At 39.5% G+C, this 18,007-nt stretch overlaps 2 protein-coding genes across 3 annotated transcripts; both read right to left on the bottom strand.

The window, feature by feature from the left end:
• Positions 1-1,251: 1,251 nt before the first annotated feature.
• On the bottom strand, positions 1,252-3,213 carry LOC142946994 (hydroxylysine kinase-like). Its single transcript, XM_076088634.1, has 4 exons — positions 2,910-3,213; positions 2,540-2,682; positions 2,023-2,203; positions 1,252-1,856 (listed from the first exon to the last, which is right to left on the bottom strand). Exons 1-4 carry the CDS (start codon positions 3,211-3,213, stop codon positions 1,414-1,416), a joined length of 1,071 nt encoding a protein of 356 aa, XP_075944749.1. The 3' UTR covers positions 1,252-1,413.
• Positions 3,214-5,328: 2,115 nt separating this feature from the next.
• hykk.2 (hydroxylysine kinase, tandem duplicate 2) lies at positions 5,329-8,837 on the bottom strand. Of its 2 annotated transcripts, XM_076088632.1 has the most exons (5): positions 8,780-8,837; positions 7,131-7,439; positions 6,761-6,903; positions 6,244-6,424; positions 5,329-6,077 (listed from the first exon to the last, which is right to left on the bottom strand). In XM_076088632.1, the coding sequence occupies exons 2-5, from the start codon at positions 7,432-7,434 to the stop codon at positions 5,635-5,637; spliced, it is 1,071 nt and encodes a 356-aa protein (XP_075944747.1). In that variant the 5' UTR covers positions 7,435-7,439; positions 8,780-8,837; the 3' UTR covers positions 5,329-5,634. The 2 variants fall into 2 exon arrangements, with proteins under 2 accessions (XP_075944747.1, XP_075944748.1); XM_076088633.1 differs by lacking the exon at positions 8,780-8,837 and having other exon boundaries at positions 7,131-7,444.
• Positions 8,838-18,007: the final 9,170 nt, after the last annotated feature.

The raw sequence follows: 18,007 nt of genomic DNA, 5'->3' as shown, positions 1-18,007 counted from the left end.
AGCAGATTAAACTAAAAAGGTTGCCATGAACTGCGCAGACTATACACACAACTGTGGAAACTGTCATTAATATATCAAGTTACATTTTGAATGTTAAATAGAAACTGACATACCGAGTCTGAATAGATGAAAACAAACTAAATCAAAACCAAGACCGTGACAGCCTATCCCAGGGGAAGAGCTCTCTTACCTTTCGGAGACTACAGAAGCACCCTCAGAGTTGAGCAAGACTGGACTTGTGGTTGGAATGTACAAAAAACAAACCAGTGTTATTTGGTTTTTGCAATCAAAAGAAGATAAAAGGATAAAAAGTGGATAATGTAAAAAAATAAGTAAAAGAAAAGACACGTCAAAAGTTAAAATACCCAGTAAGACCTCAAAAAGAGTCAGAAAGCCGGACCAAGCAAAAAGAGCCCAGATTTTCGTTATCTCCTCCTATTTATATATTTTTACTTGGCGCTTCCTCCTGGCCCATATATGGCAGACAACTAATCATTATGTGTATTCTGAAAAGCGTCGCTGAGCGAGACCCAACAGTCGGAGAAGTACGTGCGTCAGACAACTTATTTCACATGACAGACTGTGATATGTTCATTCTTTCCACGGGCAGTTCAAAACCAGTGTGTCTCAAGTTCAGAGGCCGTGGAAATTATTAAAAGCAGCAACGTGAAGCGCCACTACGAGACAAAGCGCACATCTTTTGAGCACACGTACTCAATCTAATCAGAAATGAAGGCACAGAAAAATAAACCTAAGAGCCCAATATGATCAGAACTCTAACACATTCCTTCATTGCCCAACAATGCTATCAACAGAAAGAGGAATAGAGCTGAAACAAGTGGTTTCAATAAGCACAGATAAAGTCTCTGCACACAATCTTCTCTTTTTAGAAGATGAGAATAATATAATATCATGGCTTTTTTGATTGACATCACTTCACACCTGAATTCAAGTAATTTAAAGCTACAGGAAAATACAGTTAAATAGATTTTTCTCTAAATGTAATATATTTTTTAAATCCAGCCCTTATTGTCCTTGAAATGAGAGAAGAACATACATGCATTATTTATAATTCATCCAGCTCAATTTGAAATCTGACAATAAATATTGTTGGGATATTATTCAATTGAACGTTCTTTATTTGATTTGACAGTCAGTTGTTGCCTACATACAGACGTTAATACTGTTGGCTACTTCAATACATATGGCACTAAATCATAGCACAAATCAATCATTATTGTGTTGTTCCAGACCTTTGCGTGAGGAAATTCTCTCTGATTGGACATCGCTGAATTTTAATTGAATACCCCTGGAATAGAGAGATAGGCTTTGGGTGTGGTGTGTCTTTGACATTTTTGGTGGATACTGCAACAGTGCTTTGAACATTTTTGAATGGCTTTCCTCACACATTTCTCACAATTTGTCCCTGAATTGAGCTGCACTCTGAAACCATGCCTTCTCCACCTGCTCCTTCCCGAGCTCCCAGAGTTGACGGAGAGTGTGGATGCCCCTCCTGGATGAAATCATCAGATACTCTGCATTTTCCGGATGCAAAATCACAGAGTGACGAGCTAAAACCACTGACTGGCACAAGCGGGACAGCACTAGCACGTAGAGACAGTCTTTCTCTGCCTCATTGAGGGGAAGGACACTTTCCCAGCCAGCGAGGACAGGTCCACCCACCTCTATAGGTTGAGGGTGCTCCGTCATCATGTACATGATGGCGATGGCTAGCTCATGGATGTAGTAGCCACTGTTCATGTCCCCGAAGTCGAGGATGCCAGAAATCCTGTGGCCGTCACTCTCATCAGGTTGTACAAGCACATTGAGGTCATTGAAGTCACCATGGTTAATGCCTTAGAAAAAGAAGAGATACAATGTTGTTAATGGGAACCAAAATGTTATCGCTCATTCAGTGACATCCAAATATACAAGGTGCTAATGAGCTGTGTGAAAGGAAGTGAGCAGAAGAGTGTTTACCAGCTCCCTTATTCAAATGTTTAAAGTAACTATCATACTCACACCTGCGGAAATTGGAGCGTTTAGGGATCACAGAGGTCTTGTACTGATGAATGACCGACTTCACAACCTCTTCAAGAGGATCTCCCTCTAATATATTGATGTATGCTTCCAGGAGGGGAACATTGGACAGACTCCATATGAACTTCTCTCTCTGCAGCACGCCAAGATGAGGGTGCTCCATCTGGAAAAAAACAATAATAATACAGAGAAGCGTCATGCTTAATGAGCAGTGAGGGGCTGGTGCCTTATTATATATTATCTGAATTAGATTCCAAAATAACACAAACATGGGCAACAATGAAGTAGCATGTGGTCGTTAAATTCATGACAAAATAACTCCAATTCAAAACATAAGCAGTAGTGGCAGATGTTGTCACTTAAGACAGTTTTAGAAAATAATCTTGAAGTTTTGTCTTGAGACAATAAACATTCACATAGTGCAGCACATTGCTGTCATTGATGGTATTAAAAAACAAATAAATGATGTAAGAGTTTCACAGGTATGTTACTATTATACCTCTTGTAGGATTTGGTCCATTCTGGCTGCCGTCTTGCCCGTTTCATAAAGTAACTGTGGTGTTAAAGGAACCTTGGAAATAGTGGTTCCAGGCAAATAAGTCAGCAGCCTCACCAGGTACTTCTGACAGCCATAGCCACAATCTGCCAAAGGTAAAGACAGGATTAGTGTTATGATCATTCCCCTCGCTCTCAATCCTCCTAAAGCAGGTATTTTGCCTTGCGGCATGGCATGTTAGTATACCTCCTCAACTTGTCAAACTCCGAGCATAGCTAAACCTGCCCTCTCTCTCTGAAAGAATTTACAGTACATGCATACATCCTCGATTGCTCTTACTTCTAAGGTCTGACCTGTGGGACTGGTCTCATACCTGCTTCTTCCAGGCTCATGAGCTGTCCTGAAGCAGTGGGCAGGGCTGTTTGAGCAGGAAGTCCATTATGGCGCAGGACAGACATGGAGTACGTGTGTACCTCAATCAGGGAGGAGTTCTTACTGTCCTCCGAGTTCATTATCTTCAGGACGTACTCGCCACCCTCGATGGGCGCCACGTAGAAGTTCTGGTCTTCGTAGCTCGGCAGAGAGCGGATTTCTGATGGCGTCAGCTTGAAGAGTCTCTTCACCATCTCAACCACCTGAGCGTGGCTGAAGTTGGGCTGGGCATGCTTTGCTAACATTATTGCTGAATGAAAATGAAACATGTTTAGGATTTTGTAGCAGGCATTTACAAAACAAAAGCATCATAGTAACCTATAGTACATTTATAATAATTTGAAATACATAATTTAGTATGAAACTGCCAAAGGGTGTACAGTATTACGGCATAATGCATGCCTCTTTAGAAATCAAATTAAATATTTTTGCCATTATGAGATTTTTTTAATTTTATTTTAAAACCATCGTTGAGTGATAGTGAAATTAACATTCTCCCTCAACACAAATAAATTAAAAAACATGTAGCTTATCGTGACTTTAAAGTCATTTATAGTATAATAATAATAACAGACATTCGTAAAATCCATCTTCTCCAATGTGAGTATTTGCTAATAAAATATGCCATCTTGGATTCTGGGAAAGTGTGATGATTCGTCCCTTATTTTCTGATATCTTATCTTAAATAATCAATCATTGAATCGAAATAATAACACATGGTTTCAGCCAAAATTAAGCCTCATTTAAAAATAACTACAGCACCACTGAGAATGTTTTTTCCACCTGCACTGACAATTACTTCAGTATTATTTTGTGTGTTTTCTCCTGCCAGTATTTATCGGAAGGAACCAAGCAGATTAAACTAAAAAGGTTGCCATGAACTGCGCAGACTATACACACAACTGTGGAAACTGTCATTAATATATCAAGTTACATTTTGAATGTTAAATAGAAACTGACATACCGAGTCTGAATAGATGAAAACAAACTAAATCAAAACCAAGACCGTGACAGCCTATCCCAGGGGAAGAGCTCTCTTACCTTTCGGAGACTACGGAAGCACCCTCAGAGTTGAGCAAGACTGGACTTGTGGTTGGAATGTACAAAAAACAAACCAGTGTTATTTGGTTTTTGCAATCAAAAGAAGATAAAAGGATAAAAAGTGGATAATGTAAAAAAATAAGTAAAAGAAAAGACACGTCAAAAGTTAAAATACCCAGTAAGACCTCAAAAAGAGTCAGAAAGCCGGACCAAGCAAAAAGAGCCCAGATTTTCGTTATCTCCTCCTATTTATATATTTTTACTTGGCGCTTCCTCCTGGCCCATATATGGCAGACAACTACCGTATTTTCCGCACTATAAAGCGCACCGGATTATAAGGCGCACCTTCAATGAATGGCCTATTTTAGAACTGTTTTTATATATAGGGCGCACCGGATTATAAGGCGCATAGAATAGAATAGCGTCGTAAGCGTGTCTCTTGAAAGGTGCCATTTTGGGGTCTTTATACACACAAGTGGTGTTGGACTAGGAGTAAGCACAGTACCGGTGTTTACCGCGGTGCGGCTTTGTAGTTTACCAGTCGTACTGAAACATTTTGACAGAGCGCCGTGTACAACCAGTATGGATCAACGAATTAACCAATTGATCCATATATGAAGCGCTCTGGATTACAAGGCGCACTGTCGTTTTTTGAGAAAATTAAAGCCTTTTAAGTGCGCCTTATAGTGCGGTAAATACGGTAATCATTATGTGTATTCTGAAAAGCGTCGCTGAGAGAGACCCAACAGTCGGAGAAGTACGTGCGTCAGACAACTTATTTCACATGACAGACTGTGATATGTTCATTCTTTCCACGGGCAGTTCAAAACCAGTGTGTCTCAAGTTCAGAGGCCGTGGAAATTATTAAAAGCAGCAACGTGAAGCGCCACTACGAGACAAAGCGCACATCTTTTGAGCACACGTACTCAATCTAATCAGAAATGAAGGCACAGAAAAATAAACCTAAGAGCCCAATATGATCAGAACTCTAACACATTCCTTCATTGCCCAACAATGCTATCAACAGAAAGAGGAATAGAGCTGAAACAAGTGGTTTCAATAAGCACAGATAAAGTCTCTGCACACAATCTTCTCTTTTTAGAAGATGAGAATAATATAATATCATGGCTTTTTTGATTGACATCACTTCACACCTGAATTCAAGGAATTTAAAGCTACAGGAAAATACAGTTAAATAGATTTTTCTCTAAATGTAATATATTTTTTAAATCCAGCCCTTATTGTCCTTGAAATGAGAGAAGAACATACATGCATTATTTATAATTCATCCAGCTCAATTTGAAATCTGACAATAAATATTGTTGGGATATTATTCAATTGAACGTTCTTTATTTGATTTGACAGTCAGTTGTTGCCTACATACAGACGTTAATACTGTTGGCTACTTCAATACATATGGCACTAAATCATAGCACAAATCAATCATTATTGTGATGTTCCAGACCTTTGCGTGAGGAAATTCTCTCTGATTGGACATCGCTGAATTTTAATTGAATACCCCTGGAATAGAGAGATAGGCTTTGGGTGTGGTGTGTCTTTGACATTTTTGGTGGATACTGCAACAGTGCTTTGAACATTTTTGAATGGCTTTCCTCACACATTTCTCACAATTTGTCCCTGAATTGAGCTGCACTCTGAAACCATGCCTTCTCCACCTGCTCCTTCCCGAGCTCCCAGAGTTGACGGAGAGTGTGGATGCCCCTCCTGGATGAAATCATCAGATACTCTGCATTTTCCGGATGCAAAATCACAGAGTGACGAGCTAAAACCACTGACTGGCACAAGCGGGACAGCACTAGCACGTAGAGACAGTCTTTCTCTGCCTCATTGAGGGGAAGGACACTTTCCCAGCCAGCGAGGACAGGTCCACCCACCTCTATAGGTTGAGGGTGCTCCGTCATCATGTACATGATGGCGATGGCTAGCTCATGGATGTAGTAGCCACTGTTCATGTCCCCGAAGTCGAGGATGCCAGAAATCCTGTGGCCGTCACTCTCATCAGGTTGTACAAGCACATTGAGGTCATTGAAGTCACCATGGTTAATGCCTTAGAAAAAGAAGAGATACAATGTTGTTAATGGGAACCAAAATGTTATCGCTCATTCAGTGACATCCAAATATACAAGGTGCTAATGAGCTGTGTGAAAGGAAGTGAGCAGAAGAGTGTTTACCAGCTCCCTTATTCAAATGTTTAAAGTAACTATCATACTCACACCTGCGGAAATTGGAGCGTTTAGGGATCACAGAGGTCTTGTACTGATGAATGACCGACTTCACAACCTCTTCAAGAGGATCTCCCTCTAATATATTGATGTATGCTTCCAGGAGGGGAACATTGGACAGACTCCATATGAACTTCTCTCTCTGCAGCACGCCAAGATGAGGGTGCTCCATCTGGAAAAAAACAATAATAATACAGAGAAGCGTCATGCTTAATGAGCAGTGAGGGGCTGGTGCCTTATTATATATTATCTGAATTAGATTCCAAAATAACACAAACATGGGCAACAATGAAGTAGCATGTGGTCGTTCAATTCATGACAAAATAACTCCAATTCAAAACATAAGCAGTAGTGGCAGATGTTGTCACTTAAGACAGTTTTAGAAAATAATCTTGAAGTTTTGTCTTGAGACAATAAACATTCACATAGTGCAGCACATTGCTGTCATTGATGGTGTTAAAAAACAAATAAATGATGTAAGAGTTTCACAGGTATGTTACTATTGTACCTCTTGTAGGATTTGGTCCATTCTGGCTGCCGTCTTGCCCGTTTCATAAAGTAACTGTGGTGTTAAAGGAACCTTGGAAATAGTGGTTCCAGGCAAATAAGTCAGCAGCCTCACCAGGTACTTCTGACAGCCATAGCCACAATCTGCCAAAGGTAAAGACAGGATTAGTGTTACGATCATTCCCCTCGCTCTCAATCCTCCTAAAGCAGGTATTTTGCCTTGCGGCATGGCATGTTAGTATACCTCCTCAACTTGTCAAACTCCGAGCATAGCTAAACCTGCCCTCTCTCTCTGAAAGAATTTACAGTACATGCATACATCCTCGATTGCTCTTACTTCTAAGGTCTGACCTGTGGGACTGGTCTCATACCTGCTTCTTCCAGGCTCATGAGCTGTCCTGAAGCAGTGGGCAGGGCTGTTTGAGCAGGAAGTCCATTCTGGTGCAGGACAGACATGGCGTACGTCTGTACCTCAATCAGGGAGGAGTTCTTACTGTCCTCCGAGTTCATTATCTTCAGGACGTACTCGCCACCCTCGATGGCCGCCACGTAGAAGTTCTGGTCATCGTAGCTCGGCAGAGAGCGGATTTCTGATGGCGTCAGCTTGAAGAGTCTCTTCACCATCTCAACCACCTGAGCGTGGCTGAAGTTGGGCTGGGCATGCTTTGCTGACATTATTGCTGAATGAAAACAACATGCTATCACAAAAATAGGATTTTGTTGCAGACATTTACAAAACAAAAGCATCATAGTAACCTATCGTAAATTTATAATAACACATAATTTAGTAGGAAACCGCCAAAGGGTGTATTACTGCATGTTGCATGCCTCTTTAGAAATCAAATTAAATATTTTTGCCATTATGTGATTTTTTTTATTTTATTTTAAAACCATTGTTGAGTGATAGTGAAATTAACATTCTCCCTCAACACAAATAATAATTAAAAAAATTAGCTTATCATGACTTTAAAGTAATTTATAGTACAATAATAACAGACATTCGTAAAATCCAGCTTCTCTAATGTGAGTATTTGCAAATAAAACATGCCATATTGGACCCTGGGAAAGTGTGATGATTTGCCCCTTATTTTCCGATATCTTTAACTAATTAATTATTATTTGTTTATGGGAAGGAACCAATCAGATTAAACGAGATAAAAGCTCACCACAAACTGCACAGACTACACACACAACTGTGGACGGTGTCATTAATATATCAAGTTACATTTTGAATGTTAAATAGAAACTGTGACATACTGAGTCTGAATAAATAGCAACTGAGTTGTAAGAGTTGATCCGTGTGTATTGCGGTTTTAACACGGTTAACGCTGTCCCTGTGTTATTGTCGCATTGAATGAACACTTGCATGCAATTCCACGCACCAAATACGTCAGACTCATTACAAGTCTCAACAGTATAGCCTGTAACATTCACCCAAATAGTTTAATAAGAAGCATTCATTAAATAAATAAATTGATCATTTAATGAATCCTGATATACAGATAATTCCAGTGTTCGCAGTCATTGGCCAATTTATTCAGGATCAGTTGTGGGAAAGTGGCAGAAATACGACTTTATACCGGTTATAAATAGTTTTCATTATTTAGGCAATTAGTTTATTTATTTCATTTAGCTCTCCTTAAATTGATCGCTGGAGCAAACACGTTTAAAAACGCACAACTTTTACTTTGAAGGCGAGCTTTCTGTTTCCGGGTATAGACTTCCTTGACTCGATTTTCATTTTTAAAGTTAGATAAGGGAACAAGCACATGTTTGTGTCCGAGGAATTATATTGCGCGTGTTCATTCAATGCGACAATAATACAGGCAAAGGGTTAACCACATTCAGGCAGCGTCATTAGGCCAATGAAATTAGGCAATATCCCTAAAATCACATTGTTTTTTACACAACGTGAACAATGTCAGATACATTATACTTCATGCACGGACCCTAGCCAACGTTACATTAAATAAGAGCCATAGCGGCTGATAACAAGAGACTCACAAGTCTGTAAACCTACCTCAAGTGTGGAAGAACAAGTAGTAAAAAGTGACGTAGCGTGTCTCCTCCTTACTGACCATGTTATCGACGCTTATGTCGAAAACTACATCCGGTGGGATTTAAAAAAGAAATATACACAGTAACGCAAATGTGTTTTTTCTTTGCAAACGTCGTTATTACATGGTAAAACCATTGGCTAGTAAGAATTATAATAATAAGGATTTTGGCAATACATTTGAATTTCAACATTATTTATTCTAGTAGCCAACAGTTTTAACTGAACTGTGAAATTCAGTTTTGTTATTTACAAAATACATCCTAAGTCATTTATTATTCTAATTTATAATCTTAAACTCCGATGAGGCTGTGGATATTGTCCTGAACAGTCTCAATTTCTACTTAAAAGAGTTTATGAGTAAGAAATACTTCATTTGTAAATCAGTACATGGCTGACCTACCCTAAATTGAGGATTGTCTTACAGTTATAAAAAACAGTGAAAAAAAGCAGGTTGTATTAATGTAATTTTTCTGATTCTCATCTTGCACAGTGTCTATAGTAGGCTACCTGAACTGTGAAGCTTACTCCTTTCCTGGTACGTTTCTTTGATGTGATATAAAAGGTGTATTATTATGTTTTTATCATTAATATATCCTGTATAGTGGACTGTGGTGATACACTAAAAACAATGCATTGACTGTGTTATTCAGAAATGTTGGTTGATTACAATGACGACTGTATTCTCCAAAGAAAAATTGGCTTGTTGACAAAAAACAAAAGGACAGACTGACCAAAACAAGACGCATCAGTTTGCTCAGGCCAGCCAAACCGTGACATTTCCACTCATAAATCCTATCCAATCTAACTAACTAGAAACATGCGACCCAATCGTCTTTTGGGTTGCATGTTTCTAGCTTATGTCTCAGTAGTTCCATCTTGCCTCTAACGATAAAGCAAGGACTCTGTCTATTTGTCTGCTTTGTCGAGTTTGGTGCAATTTGGAGACATGACACATTAAATATGAATAAACTTTGAATTAACAAGCAAACAGCGCTGTGTGTAGCAGCAGGGTGGGGCTTCAGTTCACCGTTATTGTCCCGCTATAGGTTTGATTAGGTTTGCAGCCACGTTTCACCAACTGGTCAACTTAAAAACAAAACATAACAATACAAATCAGACAGTACAAGATCTCGTTTGAAGAACTTCTCACCAGCAACAGATGATAGCTTATGATGAGTGAATCTCCAGTACAATGTTCATTTGATGGAGTTCAGCACACCAATGGCTGCTGGAACAAAGAAAACCTTAAATCTCTTAGTCATTACTGCAGGCACCCAGAAACTCGGGCCAGATGGCAAAAACTCAAACTATCCCTGCAAGGGGTGCACAGAACAATCCAGAATCGAATGGGCCTCCCTGAGAACATGTTGATGGTAGATGCCAGTAAGCTGGGCCTGATTTGCCAAAATAATTTGACTTGCCACTCTGACAAGGTTTTTAAGTCTGCGCTTTAACACTACATGTCATTCACCCATTCACACACTGATGGCACCATGGAAGGTGCCACCATCCATCATGGCTAGTTGACCATTCACACACCGATGGCACAGCCTTCGGGAGCAATTTGGGGTTAAGTGTCTTGCCCAAGTTCACTAACATGGACTAAACTAAAGGAGCCGGGGATCGAAGCGGCGACATTCTACCTCTGAGCCACCGCCGCAGTAAAGAGGGGGAGGCATACAACAACCTTGAGGAGAACCAGGAGTGTGTGTCTGCATTGATGTCGAGTGCTTTCCAGTGATTGAAATGTCTTAGCCCAGCTCCTATGGTGCTGATTACATGTGCAGCTGAAGCCTGAAGTTAAGTGGACACAAAGGAGTCGGCAGCCATCTTAGACACCTGTCACAAAGCACGCACAAAGCTGACAGGAGAGGCAAAGAAAAAATGTCAGCTGGTCAATTAATACTGGAGAAGCTATTAGACGCTCATTATTGGCTGTCTAGCAGCAACATGTGGATCCAGTCTATCATAGCTACTGTAAAGTGGTGGATGAATTGTAAGCATTTATTGATTTTGATTTCACATTGTGCTCTAACTTTTATCCTAAAGGTTGTCATTTTGAGTATACGGGTATGTAAGTGCAAAATTTTCTGGAAGGTATTTTTGGTTCCTTTATCGTCAAAGCAACAATGACAGAACCATGAAATTGCTACTGTAAAATTGTCAGAAAACAACAACAAAGATAAACAGGTGTTGATATTGGTGCTTACACTTTATTGTTTATGTCTATCAGAGCTGGGGTGTAAATCAGTTTTTTGTGATGGAATTCTAAAGTGCAGTGCACTTATGTATTACATGTATTATAATGAAACCAGACAATTTCAAAAATCAAAATGGACATACAATACTCTAAAGTACTACTATGACGGCAGACATGAATCCGTGGGCGGGCACTTGATTTCCGTAAGCGGGCTCATTGTAAACTAAATAGAAGGCGCGCAAGAGTATTGATCAGGCAGATTATACAATTATCAGCAACATCCTCCCTATATATACGCAGCATATGTGTCTGAATTTTCACTGATCTGGAAAAAAACATTGACAGTTCATACATACTGCAGCCTAACGATCGGAATGCAGCCAAGATATGGCTACGATGTCGGACCAGCGATGCAAGTAAACATGACATAAACATTGGGGCTTAGCCGGCTGTAGGGGATCCGGGGGATCCTCCCCTGGGATTTTTTTTTTTGTTGATAAAGAAGTTCTATTTTGATGCTGTTTGTGCACTCTGGCACGTCGAAATCATTGAAAAATGTGAAATGTGTAACCTACCTGAAAAAACTTTTCAGATTATTTCTAAATTGTGATGCAAAAAACGTGTACCATGGCGGTGCTGTCCAAAGTACTGAAAGACAGGGAGATTAATTGAGCACGGGATCAAACACCGCAAACTCCTGACTCTATGGTGGTATACGGCAGCTCTGTGGGCGGGCAAGGCCCCTGGGGGCCTGCTCAGCCCCCTTCAGCTCTTAAGAGCAATTTGGCATCGCTTATTGTTTTGATTTTACTCTTTGATTTGCTCACAGCAACATTACAGTATTTTCAGAGAGCTGCAGTGAAAATGTTGTCATAATTGTACTGCAGACCTGCCCAGCACCAAACTGCTGACAAAGTCAGCGCTAATATGTCAGAGTCAGCATGTCACGCTGGCCCAAAGGGGCATAAAAATATATTGCTGTAATAGAGCTTAAAATCTAAAATATGATTTTTATAGGGAGGGAAACATCACCTGCATTCACCTCCCCTGTAAACAACAGGTCCTCACAGGGGGGAAAGGGGGGAAATTAAAATGCATTGTGTTAGTCTCCATCTGCCATCCTGCTCATATTTATGATATGGCCTTTAGCTTGTCCGCTCATGACACGATCTGCCCTCACTTACTTATGACTTAAGACAATCCCATGAGCTTCACGTGTCTGACATGGTAGCTGTGAAACAGACACTGTTGACAGTCAGCATTAGAACTGTACATGAATATCCACTCCCATATCCATATCCAATAACATCGGCATGCTGAAATATATATTGCAATTTACCAATCAAGGCAGGGAATAAGAAGACTGCTGCTTCTGAACACTGATGTAAACAATGCTTAATTTGAAAAACTGAGAAATTTAGTTTTGCAAATGTTTTAAAATGTATTCAACATGTTTTTTAGACCTTAAAGGACCAGTGTTGAGAATTGAGTGGCATTTAGAGGTAAGGTTGCATATTGCAATCAACTGAATACACCCTTGTGTGTTGAGTCTTGGATCAGCTGAATGGATCTGAATGGAAATGCAAAGATTGCTTCTTGCCATCCATCTCATTTTGCCTGTGTAATTAAAGTTCAGGCTTGATAGCACAAGGCTCTACTGTGCTCTCATGATTGACAGAGGCTGTAGAACTTTACCTACAAATACTGGCCCAGGACAGTATCAGGTACATAATGTTTTGTGTCACATCCTTATGCTTTTACCAAAAACTATGATTAATACCAATACTAATAATAATAGTGGTGGTTACAATTTGATAATAAGGTCACTTATAAGCATTACCATCATTACCAAAAGGAAAAGAACTGCTGTAAACTAAAAGTGTTTTTTATGTTTATATTTGAGGTGTTTTAATTAGCTGCCATATTCACATAATGGTCATTTTAGTCACTCAAACTGCCCAATGCTAACCCACATCATACCTATCAAACGTACCTATCAGAAACTCTATTCATTTCAGTAAACACCATGCTGGTCAGCAGACAGCATTCCCCTAAGATTTACGTCAAACTGTTTTATCCATGAGTGTTTTAAAAAAAGAAATGTAATGGTACATATTCCTCATAATAGACATATTGAATTAGGACATTTGAGTTCAAATATTCACTGAAAGTCTAATCTCTATGTATCAAGTGAAATTACTGTTTTCCTGCTGCTTTTGGCTCCACACTAGTTTTGACACAGAGTAGCGAGCAACCCACAAGTTATAAAGGTGCATGAGAGACTAAACGGAGACATTAAAGTTAAGTCAATGAACACCTTCAATCAACCAATCGTTACTACATGTTGCTGGCTGATTATCGAATTGATAATACGAACTGATATACTGTTATATAAAATAATAACCACCCTTGGGGGAAAATAGGCCTGTTTATCAGGGGTATGTCTCATCATCTGTAAAACAAAGTGAGGTCCTGAAGTAATTCGGGATTTATTTAATAATTAGCATGTAACAATATTTGTGGAATGTGTATAGCATTTTTGCCTTTTAAAACCACCATTGTGTGAATCTTTTTCATGCAACTTTGAATACACTTGACAGACACAGCTGTTGAGATTGGTTTTACAACTTCTAACCTCCGGGCATCTCAGCCAGCCGTTTGGTGAAACAATGTCAGAAATAATGTATTTCACTGAAAGGACAAACTGTCAAACTGTCACGACGATAGATGAACCCTCAGTGCCCCAAAAAAACAGTCAATTCAGCTCTGTCCCCCTCTTAGTGCTGCACTGCATGGGTGAATTTGGTATTATCCTCAGTAAGTATGCAGAAACTTCATTGTCAGGATTAAAATGCACCTGTAGTTGCAGGTCATACATTAGAAGTAAGCAGCAGCGTTGGCAGTTCTTTCAATGGAATTTATGCTCATGACTTCATGTTTCTGTTACTATGAGCAATACAAGCTCCATTTTTGCAGATTGCCATTCTTCTATTGTCGATCTCAATTGGTGGCATTATTCAAAAAGATATTCATAGTACACCACTGTCAATTTACTTTGTAACTTTGGTTTGTGACTATCCAAATGCCCTTGTATAGGGCTATTTTATATTCTGTACACTTTTAAATACCTCTTATTTTTTTACTTTTTCTATTTATCTGTTGTGTCCTTGTGCTGCAACAACCATATTTCCCCGCTCCTGATCACTAAAGGATTATCTTATCCGTGAAACACTATGAAAATGTGTTTGTGTGCGTGTGTGCGTGTGTGTGTGTGTGTGTGTGTGTGTGTGAAAGGTTAGTGTGATCACTTATTAACATGTATCATTCTTATCAGGTCAAGGTAAACATCTGCTGTGCAGAGATTTAGCATTCATGAAAAACAAAAGGGCAATCTGATACCTGCACAACCTGTTAAATAATTAATTCTTAGTTCATGAAACTTGCCTGGTAACAAAATGACTTTCCAATTTCAAAGGCTCTATGAGGCTGTGTGATTACTGGAATAGATTTAAAGCAGTCAGTCTCAGTGAACTGGGAGTTCTCTCATGAAAACATGTTGCCTCAGGCTATGGTGCAGAAGAATACATTTAGTTGCAATTATGTCTAAATTAGATTATGTGATACCACACAGAATGTAGAAAAATCCCATAAAAATCAAATAAATTGTATTGATCAGGACACAGCTTAAAACGTATATGTTCAGATGTCTCAGATTTTTAGTTTGAATGTAATTTTCATCACAAACCCCAACAAATCAAACCATTGATCAATCTACACTGTTGCACATTTTGGGTTCCAGCACCAACATAAACGAGTCAGCTACGGTGTGACAAAGCAGCACAAGAAAGAATGGATAAAGTGGAAAATTAATCTCCAGTGCCTAACGCCACGGCGGAGGCTCTCTAAAAGCATTGAGCAGAAGTAACTGGGGAAAAGGTGACAGACCTTCTAATTACAACGATTTAGGTGCGATGAGGATAATCAGTACATTTTTTCCTATCTGATCTGAGACGTGTCATTCCCCTCTATATAATGACAAGAATAAAGAGGGGGGAATAAAATAACTGGTTAGGGTAGGTTAAGGGGAAGCAAAGACAGAGAGAAAAAATAAGATTTAATATTTCCCTCAAAAAAAAATGTGTTACTTCTTGCCAGTCACACAACATTTTACGAGTTCCATCGATCTCTGCTCTTTGACTTGTAAGATAAAACAAACTGAGGCAATTTAAAATGATTTAATCAATGACCTACTACTTTCGACCTCCTCATTAATGCTAATTAAAGGGACAATCTCACATTTATACAAAAAAAACATTTGTTTGTCAAGCTAAACATATAGTACAGAACTATATTCATTTCAAGGCTGTGCATTCAGTGGGCTACAGAGATACAGTAGGTCAGTGCAGTTAGCTTAGCTTAACTCAAAGCCTGTGGGAAAGCTGCTAGCCAAGCTGCATGAGAATCAACATGAACTGTAAACGTGCTGCAATAATAAGTTGTCAGGTTTAATGTTTTATAGATTTGCATACACCCAAACGATCAATAACTTGCCATCTTTGGCTGCTTTACAAATCCCTGTCAACATGTAGCCATGGAAACTCACCCCCATGGGCTCGAGTATACACAGCGTCAAGAGAACAAAAGGTTCTTATCATGTTGCAGTTGTGCTGCATTATAAGCACACTGTATCCATCATCGACAACTACTATGTTCACATTTCCCTTGCTGTTGTTGCTTGCCAGCGAAATCATTTTTGTTAGTGTTGCTGCTGTCAATTGATACATAATTATGTCGAGGGGAGCATAATAGGGTACAAATAAAAACATGCAATCTAGCTAAAGTTGCATCGTTAACTTACCATAGAACGTTGTAGTTTGCTCACTTTAAATGAAGATAAAAGGCCGGTAGATTTGGCAGCGTCAACAAGTATTTCTCCAAAACCAATCAGACAGGACACAGTGGGTTTCCTGGCTGCTCAAAACTACAATCCTTGTAGGCTCTCTTTGTTTCTTTCGTCAGCATCTTTGTGTTTTTTGTGCGTTTTTTGTGCGTTCATTGAAAGACAGCGTAGGGTTCTCCTAACTGTTCTCCTCCAAGTGGATGATCAGGTCTGAAAACAACGAACAGATCACATAGTCTGTTTAACAGTCGCAGTGTATTGTCAATGTTTCCCCGTATATGTTTTTTCCCCTACATAAACCTAAACCAACTAACTAACTCACCGGAGGAGAAACCTCAACATAACACCTGCTTCATTTCTTGACTTTCCAGCTCTTCAATATCTCTTCAGCGTGTCTCCTCTCTTTCTTACTTCTCTATCTTTTCCATCTCTTCCAACCACTTATCCACATTTAGTCCACCCAATAAATCAAATTCACAAAACAATCTGACATTTTATAACAATTTGTTTAGAGCAGTATTACTTTTGGTCACAGCTGTGTGTTTGTAGAGTCATTTACAACAGGTTTGAATGCACAAAACCTGTCAAAAGTGATTGTATATATTTTCACTTATTGATCATAAACCTAACCATGTAAACCTAAAAGTAACCCTATGTTGAAGGTTATTTTGAAAAGACACTGTATGCATGTAACAAGCAACTGATACACTGTCCAACGACATGTCCAAAACTGACGCTACAGGTGTACCGAGAGCGTTGTGGTTTGAGCCACTAACTAAGCTGTCTGAGTTGTGTTGGGATGGAGCTGCTCGCCAGACAAGAGTATCTGCTCGCCTGCTATGGACAACGCTACTAGCCAGTAGCCAGAGACAATGGACCATGACGGTTGTGAGGACTATTGGACCGTGCCCACAAAAAGAAAGAGCTGTACAGTAACCCTATTCTATCCTTAACTGTTTTATTGACTTATTTGACCATAACTTAGTTTTTAAGGTATTTATTCCTGCTTCAACAATTGTATTGTTGACAGTTTGGGGAAAAAAGAATAAATTGCTGTTCCTCCAACAATCTGCTTGAGTCTCTGTCCATCATACACTTCTCTGCTTTGAGAGGTTCTAGGCTCTATAAACGTAGGTAGTGTTGACGGACAATAATTACCTAATTATGCTGCGTGAATAAAGACCTCTTGGCTTTACAGGAACTGTGTTGTCCTTAATGTCATTGTCTTCTTTCCCGATCACCAGCTGATGTGGTAGTTCACTTTCACACTGTGATCTGTAGGCTTAGCCTCCTCTATCTTTATCTTTTGAACCTGTTTTTGCCGTTGAATCAGTTTGACATCCTGGCTATATCAAACAAACACATATTGTAGACGTCGTCTGTCTGCGCTTCTTTGCAGATTAGATAATATTGATACAGGATGTGCAGTTCGTGACAGTGCATGCTCCATGGTAGCTCTGACAGGGTGACGGAATAGCAGGGCTTCGCAAAGTGTAAATTGACTGTCAAAAATAACATTGAAGCAGATTACAAGCAGTTCGGACTGTAAGATTCAAAGCTCAATAATCGTCCATGATTTTCATCATTTTGCACTCAGCAGTAAAGGAGTGTCATCTCAGCATGAAAGGCTGACAACTCTTGGCAGTACCATATCGACATTACAGTAATTTATACAAGTAAGTGTGGGCAGAGTTATGAAATTAAGGTTTGAAAGGGTCGAGGTGAGGGAGAATGACTGAGAGAGAGCGTGTGTGTGTGTGTGTGTGTGTGTGTGTGTGTGTGTGTGTGTGTGTGTGTGTGTGTGTGAGATCATGAGTGAGGCTCGAGAGAGCGACAGATCAGGAGGAGAGTAGACTGAGAGAGCAGCACATTGTTCACACTTCATCAAGACATTGGTCTGTGTTAACACAAGGGAATAACAACAAGGGAACACATTATAGAGGTAAGAAGATTTACGCTCTTTGGAAAGCTATTCATCATGAGTGTAGGAATAAGAAAATGTAATGTTTAAACTATTATCTACTATAAACATCACTTCATGATTGTAGTGCCTCAAAAATGCAAAAGACCCTGGTGGGAATCATCATGT

This window comes from Anarhichas minor, unplaced genomic scaffold, assembly GCF_050575085.1.
Source record: "Anarhichas minor isolate MPS153535 unplaced genomic scaffold, ASM5057508v1 ptg000010l, whole genome shotgun sequence".
Taxonomy (NCBI): domain Eukaryota; kingdom Metazoa; phylum Chordata; class Actinopteri; order Perciformes; family Anarhichadidae; genus Anarhichas; species Anarhichas minor.
This window is presented reverse-complemented; position numbering and strand designations above follow the sequence as displayed.